At 39.0% G+C, this 12,063-nt stretch overlaps 1 protein-coding gene across 8 annotated transcripts in view; it reads left to right on the top strand.

The window, feature by feature from the left end:
• TPD52 (tumor protein D52) overlaps positions 1-12,063 on the top strand; it is a 149,777-nt gene that overhangs the window by 51,236 nt on the left and 86,478 nt on the right. For 2 of the 8 annotated variants that reach the window (XM_071737832.1, XM_071737835.1), the window contains 4 exons: positions 6,073-6,188; positions 7,779-7,927; positions 8,804-8,905; positions 9,856-9,882. In XM_071737832.1, the coding sequence (XP_071593933.1) occupies positions 6,073-6,188; positions 7,779-7,927; positions 8,804-8,905; positions 9,856-9,882 (394 nt within the window). Of the gene's footprint in view, positions 1-91; positions 579-6,072; positions 6,189-7,778; positions 7,928-8,803; positions 8,906-9,855; positions 9,883-12,063 lie in introns of those variants that run through there. The other 6 variants (XM_071737829.1, XM_071737828.1, XM_071737833.1 and 3 more) reach the window with 4 other exon arrangements.

The following is a 12,063-nucleotide window of genomic DNA, read 5'->3' as shown; positions in this document are numbered from 1 at the left end:
GGATAGATTATGGCTAGTAATCCTTTTGTGTCCTAGAAGATTAAGGATATCCTGGTGTAGCTGCAGTCAGCTGACCTTTTTTTATTTAAATGGTTGGAAATTCTTGATGCAATTCTGCAGAGGACCAAGCCTCTTCCAGAAACCACGAAATGGTGAGCTGTGAATGTTTGTTAAAGGAAGGGTTTGTTTAAGTCCAGCCCCAGTTATAAATTTACAGGATTTTAACTTTGTGCCATGTAAACAGCAGCAGCTACAAGATGGCTAAGAAATCACTTGCCAGACAGCTCTATCAAATCTAGCAGAGGAGTAAGAGCTGAATTTTATGAGGAGGTACATAGAATGCCATGTGAAGAAATGAAGGGTTTACGAATCCTGCTGTCCAGCTTACCTCAGAAAGTGAAGATGAATGCTTTGGTGGAAGAAGAGGGTGGCTGCACACTCTGAATTTTCTGGCATGGATCTGTATGAGGATTACAAATCACCTTTTGATTTCAATGCTGGAGTGAACAGAAATTATCTTTACCTGTCGCCTAGCATAAACCTTTCTCCACCTGGATCTCCTACACTGGCAAAGTCTGGTAACTTCCTGCTTTTTCTTTTTAAAAACCTCTATGTGGAAAGTTTAGTGATGAATATCTGTAAAGAAAAAAAAAATCCTAATTTAAGCATTTGTAAGATTTGCCTGAAATGCGGATGTAAATGAAGGCAGAAGCTGACCTGCTGCTGACTCTGGAAGTGTATTAGCTTTGGTGTGTCATGTACCTCGTGCTATGCATTTACTCATCAGCAGATATGAGTAACTCTTACCTCAGCAGAAAGGCAGTTTGTGAGAAAATTAAATGAGGAAAAAATGAGGAAAAAATTGGCCTAGTTTGACTATTAGTTGTTTTGTTTGTTTGGGGTATTTTTGTGGAGGGGTTGGAGGGCGAAGGCAGGCATTGACTTCTGAAGTCATACTAACATCTGCTCTTGCTGTAGTGATGAAAATATCACTGATTAGCAAAAATGCCTTCTAAAACCTTTACTCTGTTCCATCTAGCATTTAGATTGCTGTAGATCTTACATCTGTAGATAATTAATGTACTTGCACTCCCCTGAGGAAGCAGCTGTTGTGTGCTGTAGTGGCATCTGTCCAGTGTTTAATCCTACTAATTTCTAGCTGATAACTTGTTGTACAGAACACCTACAGCCATGCCTACCACCACATCTTAACCTGGTTTTACCACATTCCCTGCCAGGTGTAATCATCCAGTGTAATTTAAAGTATGGAAAGCTTAGCCCTACTTCAGATGTGACAGAGCAAGGAAAAGTTACAAAATGCTGACTTTTTTTTTTGGGGCTTATTTTTTACAACCTTATAAATGTGCATCCCTTGGGGAACCTCCATGTGACCTAAAACAAACCCCTCTGTGAGCTGGGTGAGGTAGGGGCTTCTGGGGTGTAGGGGTCAGCTTTCACTTCTGCAATTACTGCATCTCCCACCTCTTTTAACAGGGGGGGAGCAGTCTTTCATATCTGGTAGTGATGCACCAACCTTTGCTGTGTTTTTTTTTCTTTTTCATTCAGTTTGAATTATTGTATGAACAGTGTTTGGGAGAAGCCCAAGAACTTCCTTCCCCAAGTTGAAGAAATATGTCTTGCTTTGGCTTTTTCACTGAGATAAATGGGAAGCATTTAAATCTGATTTATATATATATATATATATATATAAGTCTATATATTGACATATATATATATCAAAATAAGTATTCTCTGTTGTGCTGTATATTAGTCAAACATTGGAGCAATCTTAAAATCTTGTAACAGCTTGTTCTGAGCTCTAACAAGTGCCTTTTTTTGCCAGATTGCATAGTGGTAGCCAAAGTGCTCATTCTGAGTGTCACACAGAATATGTCTGTCTAAAGATAATGCTTTGTGAAGTCTAACCCTCCCCCAGCCCAAAGCCTGCTCATCCAAAATGAACAGTGCTTCCTTAACCAGCTCGTATTTACTGCCCATCTCTGAATTCAGGCCAGAACGAGGTAGGCACTTTAGGGCAAAAAAAGAGCATGAACTTGGGTTGAAACCAACCAAAGCAAACCCCAAGCCAGAAAACCTGAGTGTAACTTGAGTGACTCTAATGCTTTGCCCACCCTGGCAGAATAATAGGGACTTAAATGATGTTTCCCTGAACAGGATCCCTGGAGCCTGAATCAACTAACTTGCTTGTGTCTTTATTTTTTTCATTTCAGTAGATCTAATAAACTGCTGGGATCATATTTCAATCTTAGAAATACACCTAAAACCTGACCTTAAAACTTACAAGGTTTCCCAATACTAGATAAGTCTTCCCATTTTTTTCCCCTGAAAGAATTTTTATTGTGTTTAAGAGACATGCAGTTCTCTCCTAAACTTGGTTATAGCAGCCAGAGTACTAAATGACTGGGTTTTAAGTCCTTTGCAGCTCTGAAGATGCAAGAGAACTAATACAATTGACAGGTTAACAAGTTGGAAGCCAAAAAGAACAGTTCTGCTGGTGAACAGAGAAGACCAAAAGCAAGAAATGTGTTTTTAATAACAGATTGAGCCAGAGTATTTCCATCTCTTGTCTGACTATGATTTCTCTGGTTTTGTGCCCCGCAGCCCACAAAAATGTCTAAGGTGGGCTGTGCACCTTTCCTTACGAAGCTTGCTGAAAGCCAGGATCTGTCTGTCAGCCCTAGTTTATGGGGTATATTTGGGTTGTGGGGGTCTGTGGTTGTAACTGTGTAGACAACTGCTGCTTGGTCAGGCTTCCCAGCACGGACTCGCTGCAGCAGAGGTGAACCCTGTGTCCTGTGGGTATTGAAGGGAACTGAGGGATGGGACAAAAGTGAGCACAGAGGTGATAAGTAGCAGGGGGTGAGAGGTGGTGTCAGAATAAAGACTGATGGGAAGGTGTGATTTCCTGTCTTCCCAAAAGATCTTGAAATGCAAAGGGGGAGGAGAGATCATTCCCTTACTTCTTAGCATTGTGTCTGAAGTTCAATGTAGGCAACAAGCAGCCCAGACCCCCTTACAACACCAGATTCCCACAAAGTGTATTCCTCAAACAGAAGCTATTGCTGCTGGAGACAATCCAGCATGTTTTCCTACTGCTGGATTCATTTGAGCTTTTTTTGGTGAGATAATCCAGATGACTTTTCATAACCAGATTGAACAGACTTTCAGCTAGATGTGCTAATGCTCTCGGAGTCAGTGTTTGGTGCTTGTAAACTTTCTGAAATGGCTTTTGCAGTGGCAAGCTCTGTAGTCCCTGAATGCACCACAGATGGAGAACAAGGTCAGGAGTAGGAAGACAATGTTCTGGTGGTCATAGAGTGTCAAGGAAAAATGCAGTTTAAATTGTCAGTTTTCTTTCAGTATAGGTGTATGTAATTAATAGGATAAATAGCAAGTTAACAAAAAAGCATGGCATTCTTAACCATCTGATATTAAAAAAAGAAAGATACGTTGATGTGTAACACATAAATCTTATAGTGAGACACGAGCCATAATTTTTTAGTGGTGCTGTAGTGCTGTGCTTTGGTTTGGGCACTAGAGTTGAACTTTTTTTTTCTGTCATATATCTGATAGAAAATTGTTTGTTGAGAAACCTGAAAGAACTACATTGTTTGTGTAGAACATAGATGTAAATCTCTGGGAAGACTTGCTACAGATTTCATAAATAAAAACCCCATTCTGCATTTCTGTGTGCTTCTTTCTCAGGGTACTTCATGTAACTTGTAATTTACAAATGTTCTGCCTATGTAACAGTGTATTGGAGGACAAGTGTTCTGGAGACAAATACATGCAGAAAACCTACTGTTTTGGAAAGAATTTGTGGAATTGATCTTCACCTGAGTTCAGTAACTTGACTGAGGACAAGGCCTCTCCTTTTCTTAGGCTTGACAGCTTTTAGGAGCACATTTCATAGAATACCACAACTAATTATAGACTTGCAGGATCTTTTTCCCCTGACTTTTCTGTTGATTATCTATTTGATATATCAAGCCTCATGATGAAATTGTGGTGGTCTGACTGCACATAAATGAGTTTTTTGGATTCCAGATTAAGTGGTATTATGCAATGCCATCAGAAGCTGAGATGAGAATGGACTTTTATCTGGTTAATTACTACAGTGACCAGTAAGGGAACATTACTTAGTATGTCTTCAGCTTTCTAAATTTTGTATTTATATACACTCCTTTACAAACAAACAGTCCCTTCCATTTTTAAAAAAATCTATTTTAAGAGTTTTGCTTTATTTATTTTTTATTATGTAGTAATCTATTTTACCTCTTAAGTAGAGAAAAAGTTCTGGAACTGCAACAATTCTAGCAAGAATTGTTTTTCTTTGCAAACTGATCTCTTTGTAAATTAAACCAGAAGTATTTACTTCTGGCAAACAATGTTTAAGTGTCAGCCACAAAGATCCAAAATGGGAAATCTTATGCTGGTAAAAGCGTTGCATTAAGAGGTGTTTGAAGTTATATTAGTGCAAGCACTAAGGTCTAAGAATAAATGAATCTTTAAAATGACAGCATCATAGTAATACAGTGTCATTGTATTGTAAATAATAGAATGTATTGTATTTACAATATTATTTTACAATATTAATATTTACAATAAAATTTACAATATTAATACAATTTATTTTACAATAAATACATTGTAAATAATGTCATAATTTCCTAAAATTATGAAGGTGAAAGATGAGAAAGACCATAGGGATGTTCAGCATCGATTTAGAGGAATTTGGCAGAGTTTTGGTTATTGGATTTGGAAAGGGAAGAGGCATCAGTGTGAGTGGATGCACACCCTCATAATTCTTTTCTCAGGGGTGAAAGCCTTTTATTCCCAAGTTCGTTCACTGAGTTTCTCATTTTTGTAAGTGTGCAGGCACAAAGCATCAGCATACTTCTGGTTCCACAGAATCTCCCACCTCCTAGTCCGTAGGAGCTGAGCCGGGTTACAGGGGAAGGGTTTGTATTTGCAGTGTAACCTTTTTCTCTGCTGTTGCTGAGCTTGCTTGTTGCCATGATCTGATGTAGAGAGTAGGGAAGGAGCTTCTTGCTCTGAGTTGGTCTTGAGCTCCTACAGCACTTCCAGAATTTCTGTGCTGCGTAAGTAAAAGAGAGCAGAGGGTTCCTGGGCAGGGGTTGTGTAGGAAGGACTGGTTGTGATTTAGGGTTCCGTGCCTTGGATTCTGTCCATGGGGCACCTTGTCCTGGTTTGGATATTGCTCTATCACCAGCCCTGCCAGGTGGGGAGTTGGGAAAAGTAAAGAAGACCTGTGCGTTAAAGTGAAAACATATTTAAAAGAATAATAATAACAAACGAATCTTAACCCGTATGCTAACAAGATACAAAGTTATACTCAGCCCCAGATAGCAGTGACAAGCTGTATACATCCAGCAGTGTAGGCTGATGCTCAACCCTGCCAGCACAGCAGCTCCAGGGGGATCCTGATAGTCATGGTGAGCAGAGTAGACCTCAGGCATGGGATGCCAATGAGATGGACAGGACCTTCTTGAGAAGGCAGCCATGGTAGAGGAATAAAAATCACCCCTGTAAATTTGTAGTCAGGAGGATGTTTATGGTATGGAATATATGGGTTGGCCAGCTTGGGTCAGCTGCTCTGGGCTTCACCACTCCCAGCCCACTGCACCTGCATGGTTCAAACTGCTCTTGGTCACTACAGAAACCTGCATACCAGAGCACCTTACCCCTTTTGTCCTCACAGAAATGGATTCTGCAGCTCTTAAAACTGCAGTTTCTCTGAACAGAAGAATTATTGTAGAATTCTGTCCCAGCAAATTGTTGTCTGTTTCCAGTCTCCTATTCTATCCACAGTTGCAATCATACTGAGCTTTAATACAAGTTGATAGAATGAAACAGCCAGTAAAATGCCTCTGGTTTCCTAGACATCATAGTTAGGGACTCAGGGACCATGACTTTGTTGTCCTCTCATGTTTTCCTGATGCACTGGCACAAAAGTGCTGTATATTAATCTTAGCTGCTATCTGGGCAGACACCTGATGATCTGACTTTTAATGTTTTATTCACCTCTAGGGCTGCTGAGAAGTGACTCTATACCTGAGGTTGGAGAGGATGCTGCTGCTTCAGTTGGTATGGCAGAAACACTCTCAGAAGAAGAACAGGATGAGCTAAGAAAAGAGCTTGCTAAGGTAAATCTCTTGAAAATAGCTCTTAAACTGGTTTTGCGAATGAAAATCTAGGATAATGCTGTCTTTGAATGTTAATGCTTTGCATATTTATTCAGTGAGTATCTAAAGCTGTGCAGGGCACTCCCATGTGTTCTGGGGAGGGAAAGGGAAGGCATTGAGGAGAAAAGAACATCCAGTTCTAGCTATGTAGAATTAAGCCAGAAGTGCTGAGTGTACAGATCTTAAACCAAGATGCATAAATGCCTGACCCTTCGTTTTCCTAGAAGTGAGAAGGGGGGTAAATAAATTGTCAAAGAGAACACGTTTGGAAGCCAAAATCAAGTATTGTCTCAGATAGTGTAGAGTAACTAAAGCTCTTGTTTTCCTGCTTCACAGTAATATCCATGTAGGTCCCGTTTTGCTAATGGCTAACCATGTAACTGGTCTTGTCCATAGTTGATATAGCAGAATTTTTTTTTTAACAGCCAGGTAAAGGCTGTTTAAAAGACAGTCAAATATTCAAGCCTGATACATGTATTTTAAAAGTTATCAAATCAAACTTTATTGAGTTGCTAGTCTTTTTTCTTTTGTAGCTCTCTGTGACTTTAGAACCCTAATAAAAGACACTAGTGAATAAGCCTAGAATTGTCAGGTGAAGATTAACTATGAAATAAGCACATTTAATATAGTACCAGTTCTGGTAGTCTTGGTTATTATTTCATGGCAAACTCACCAGCTGAAGGTGGTAATGAAATCTGATCCTGCTAGGGTGTTATCATGCTGGACTTCAGACAGGTATCCAGAACAAAGGTGCATTGAAGATGTTGGTATTTCCTCCAGGGAGCTTAAATGAGTGGGCAGCCTGACACTCAAGTAGGGTGGTGAGTGAGGTCTGGATGAGGAAGTAGGGTTGGATGTATTCCTTCACCTTTGTATCTAGGGCCTTAGTGTCTCTGCCATATCTGTACAGCCCACAGAATGGCATTCTACAACTGTTTTGACATCTCTGATCGTGGTCTGGTCATGGTGCTGTTGAGAGGCTTAAGTGACCATCTGTGTAGAGGGAAGTATACAAACAATAGTTTTCAATACTTGCTGAACAGGTGCTGCATTTTTGTAGTGGTGTTTTTTTGGTTGTTTTGTTAACTGATCAGTCTGCTACGATTTCCACTCCGTTCTCTGGAGAGCACTTCTGTGTCTGGATCCAGCTTGCAGTTGCTGGCTTAAGCCACTAAAGAATCTTTCTGTTCAAGCAAGAAAACAAAACTTGGGTATGGTGCAGACATGCTTTGAGCTTTCTGACACTAGTCATACATTGATACTTCTTCTGATGTGGAAGGAGAATACAGGTTTGGCAAGTGTCCCAGGCCAGACTAATCTTCAAGCTCCACATAAGTTAATGATGTGTAAAGGTAATGATTTCTAAATATGCAGTGTTTTAGTTACAAACTTTTTTGTGTCTATTCCAGTAATAGAGCAAGCTGCAGGTAGATTATTGTCTCATTAAGTCTTGTTGTAGACTATGTTGGATTTCCCTTTTCGCATTTAGACAACTGTGTTAAAAACTCGTTAGCCCTCCCATTACTGATCTCATCAACTCTCCTGCCACAGGTAGAAGAGGAAATCCAGACACTCTCACAGGTGCTAGCTGCCAAAGAGAAGCATCTGGCAGAAATAAAGAGAAAGCTGGGAATTAACTCATTACAGGAACTAAAGCAGAACATCACCAAAGGCTGGCAAGATGTTACATCAACCACAGCGTATGTACCAGTTCATGATAATGCTCTTCTGAACTTTGAGCTGAAAACTATGTAGTTCTTATATCATCTCTGTTCTTGTGAAATGAGAAGAGTTAGATAACACAAAGTTAAGTTGCACTAAAATCTGTGGATAAATCATCATAGATCTCTTTCAAGAATGTCACTATTAGGAAATAGTGCTCGTGCAAAATAAGAATGATTTGACCATAATATGGGCAATTCATACACTTTTTCTGACAGACCTGAGATACTTTACCTGAGATATATTACTGAGATTCCAAGGTGTCCTACATCTGACAAAATCCTCTTCTTTTCTAATTTGAAAAGTCGTTCTAAACTAAGATCATGCAGAAGGAATGCAAATTCACAGTAAATGTTCTTGCCAAACAAGTTTTAGCTTCAGGTCTAGAGCAAACTGCTTTCTGTGATTAGTGACTATGCAGAATGTAACAGGATGTATCTCAAAAATTTCATGGTGAAGTTTATTGATAAAACCATTTAGTACAAGATCTTAGATGCTTGGCACTAAGAAACAGACCTCTTTTCTTCAGGATGTCTGCCTGGTGTTTTTCTTAGGTTTTTGTGTTTCTGTTTTTGGTGGGTTTTGTTTGTTTGTTTGTTTTTTGGTTGCATATTTTTTGTGGGTTTTTTTTTTTTTTTTTTTAAAGTCCTACAAAATCAGGGAGTGTCTGTTCTGGAGGTGGGGCAGTAGGTGCATATTTGTGAACCTGATGTGAAATCTGAGGTCGCAGCGATGGTGTAGCCAGAAGAGACTGCAGTGATAAATAATCTCTTAAGTAGCTTGTCCATACAAATTTACACACACCAGAGGTTTCCTATTAAAATAACTACAAACTTAATCTTTTTTGAACACAGATACAAGAGGACCTCAGAAACACTGTCTCAGGCTGGCCAGAAGGCTTCTGCTGCATTTTCATCTGTTGGTTCAGTCATAACCAAGAAGTTTGAGGATGTCAGGTAGGTTTCTTTAGCTTTTCCCAAGTAGTTGCATTTATGATTTAAGCAGTTAGCACAGCCAGCATTCCTAAAAGTCTATCAAGAACTGTTAAGTGTCTGGTTTGGGAGTAATGAGTGATGCTGCAAAATCTGCTTGTATGTCCTCAGTGATGCAGAAGAGTTCTGTAGTGTGTATTTTATATATGCAAGAGAAGTAATGTAAGCTTTTACCTCCACTGCTACTCTTATTTTTCTGGTAAGGTTGGAGGTGGCAGCATATCTGCCCACAGCATTGTTCTTTCTGTTCTCTGACTTTCTCAGCTTTTAGAATGCTACATTTAAGCAACTAATGTCTTTAACTGCTTGTGGTTTGTTTGTTGGTGTTTGTTTTGGGTTTTTGTTTGTTTTTTTGTTTGTTTTTTTAATGTCTTGTGTGTGTATACTTTTATGTTTTATTTCTTTGTAAGTTGTTCTACCTTATAGCAGTGGCTTGGTTTTATTACCTTTTTAACAGACTATTGGCACTTTTTATTTCTTAAATACTGGCATACAACATATTTAGACTTTTTGTCAAATGACACAGCCCTTCATGCAAATTAGGTAAATTTGGCCATTTTAAGCTCCATTGTGAGCTGCGTGCAAAAATACAATCATATCCTTAGCTTAAAATTCTTTGATTATATAATTTTTACTACTGGAACATATGCAGCTACTCATCTCTGCTTATAACTTGTTGTGAATAGTTAATCAAACTTATTTTTCAATTATTGGACAAATAAAAATTCACACTACATTGGAAACCAGTGTAATAAAATCAGCCCTCTGTTTCAAAGTGCTGCCATTAACCTCTTTCTTGCTTTTTGAAGTCTACTGAGAAAGCATTTTGAGCTGTAGATACACAATTAAATATTTTTCTTTAGATTTATCAGAACTTCCTTTCTTTCTTTAATGCTTACTCTGGCATTGTGCAGACTACAGGCATTTTCACATTCCTTTAGGTAAGGTGGGCTCAAGAATTTTTTGTGAAACTAAGCATGTAGCCAGATTGTCTCCATTAAAATCTTTTAAGTTTTCTCTGTAAAAGGTAATTTCTTTTTTTCTCCAGTGTTAGTTAATATAAAACTGAAGCTCTCTTAATGTCAGGGAAGATGTTTCTTCATGCTCACCTGGTAACTATCCTAGAACATGTAATGTCAAGAATGCTCAACAATCAGCTAGTTTCTCTTCCTTGTAAGAAAGAAATCTGTTAAAATGATTCTGAAAGGTTTTTTTCTGAACAGACAGGACATGGTTTTGAGGTCAATGGCATGCAGAATTCCTCCTTCTCCTTGTCTGTACAGTGTCTATGCCCTGAGAAAGTAGAAATTTTTCCTTTTTTGTGTCCATTACCATTGTTTAGCATTGTGACTCTAATCAAATCACTGGAGTTTAAATTTGAAATGATTTTTGCATCTCTGTTCATAGTTTGTCCAGTGAAACAGTGCTTATGAGCAGATTTACTTTAGTGACTCCAGACAGAGTATTTAGCTACCTTGTCTGCATTGCCTTTTATCTGCTCAGTCTAAGCAAATAATCAATGTTAAGTCGTCAATAGCTGGAATTCCTGTGTAGCAACTTCTGTCCATTGCCTCTCATCTCATCTATGTACACCTCTTGAGTCTTCATCTTTTCTTTACTTTCCCACCAAGTAGCTAAGGGCATCTGTAGGATCTCTATATAGAGCTTGGGATCTGACTGTGAGCTATAGCTCCAGGGGCAATGAATGCCTGGGGAGGAGATGGGCAGTGGCATAGGGTGCTACCAGAACTCACACTGAAGTGAGCTTAGTTTGCTAAAGTCTAAGAATAGCAGCAGCCTGTCTGAAATACCTCCCTCCCCCTTAGCATCAGTAAGACAAAATGAGCCTAGAAAATGTCTCTATACCTTTCTGATGCAGAGCTCAGCAGCTCACTTCACAAGGTTCTCCTTTCTTCCTTTGGGCTATAGTGCTCCCCTACTACTATTAGACTACTTATAAAGATAAGCACACATTGTAGCTCACTTCAGGAATTTAATACCTCAAAATAAGAGTGTCCTGATGAATTGTTAGTGACTAAGTGGATGTTGAGTGCTCTGTATCAGAAATGGTGCCACTGGGAGGGAATGTAATATGGCCAGAGGAGTCCACACTGTTGGTGTGCATCCTGGGGAGAATCATGGCAGTGAAAATTCAAGGTATAGTTATAAATTCAGGAACAGTTGGGTTTAAAAAAATGAAGATGAGAAGAATTAGTGCTGTTCAAGATCTTAGTTGCACTTGAATGGAGATTAGAAACACTTGAGTTTTTTGCTTTCATGAGTATCAAGTTCATCGTGGATTCAACCAGTGAATTCAGGTCTCAGGGTTATGTGACTACTTTGGAGAAAGTTTTAGATGCCCAGGTTCTTTCCTGGAATTATGAACTGATGCACCTGATACAAATACAGCTCAAACAAGTACTGAATATGCAGGCACATTTTTATTTTTAAACTCTTAGGTGGCTTCTTCATTGTGGTTTTGCTTTTCTTGTACTGTTTTAGCTTAGGGACTTCACAGATGTAATGGTTTGACTTCTTCTGTGTTGGACTGTTTCCACGTTCTGTGCAGCAGCTACCACGTGCATGATTCCATTCTTGCACTGCAGAGTAATTTTGGAGGGAGTTGTGAAAGGGAGTAAGGCATTTGGTGGAGCTGTGAACTTGGAAAGTACAAAATTAGAGTGGAAGAGAGAGGACTTAAGAGTGTGAAGTCAGTGTATTGTTGCTTCCTTTTTGTGTTTGTTTGCTTTTTGTTATGCTGAAAATAAACTTGATTCCTTTTTAGGTCTGATTTAACACCTTCATTTTCCTTATAAGATTGTCTTGGATTTTCAATGAGCCAACCTTGTGTGGGCAACATCAGTATTATGTGCAAAACAGGAGACTACCAAGATGTAATGTTCTGCAAAATTCCTGAGCAGTCATGACTTTCCACTCAGCTCCTCTTGCACTGCATTCAAATTGTAGAGCAGAGGTCCTTCTCTTTGCCCTGTTCTGAGATAGGAGAATAACTTTCTTCACTTGCTTTGGAAATCTGTTATGATCATAGACTCATAAATATCATGACTTATCAATATATCATCTGGTAACTTAACTAATATCCAAAGCAAGGAACCAGTGCC

The sequence above is a fragment of the Heliangelus exortis genome, chromosome 2 (genome assembly GCF_036169615.1).
Source record: "Heliangelus exortis chromosome 2, bHelExo1.hap1, whole genome shotgun sequence".
Lineage (NCBI taxonomy): Eukaryota > Metazoa > Chordata > Aves > Apodiformes > Trochilidae > Heliangelus > Heliangelus exortis.
The sequence above is the reverse complement of the archived record's forward strand: the minus strand, read 5'-3'. Positions and strand labels throughout refer to the sequence as shown.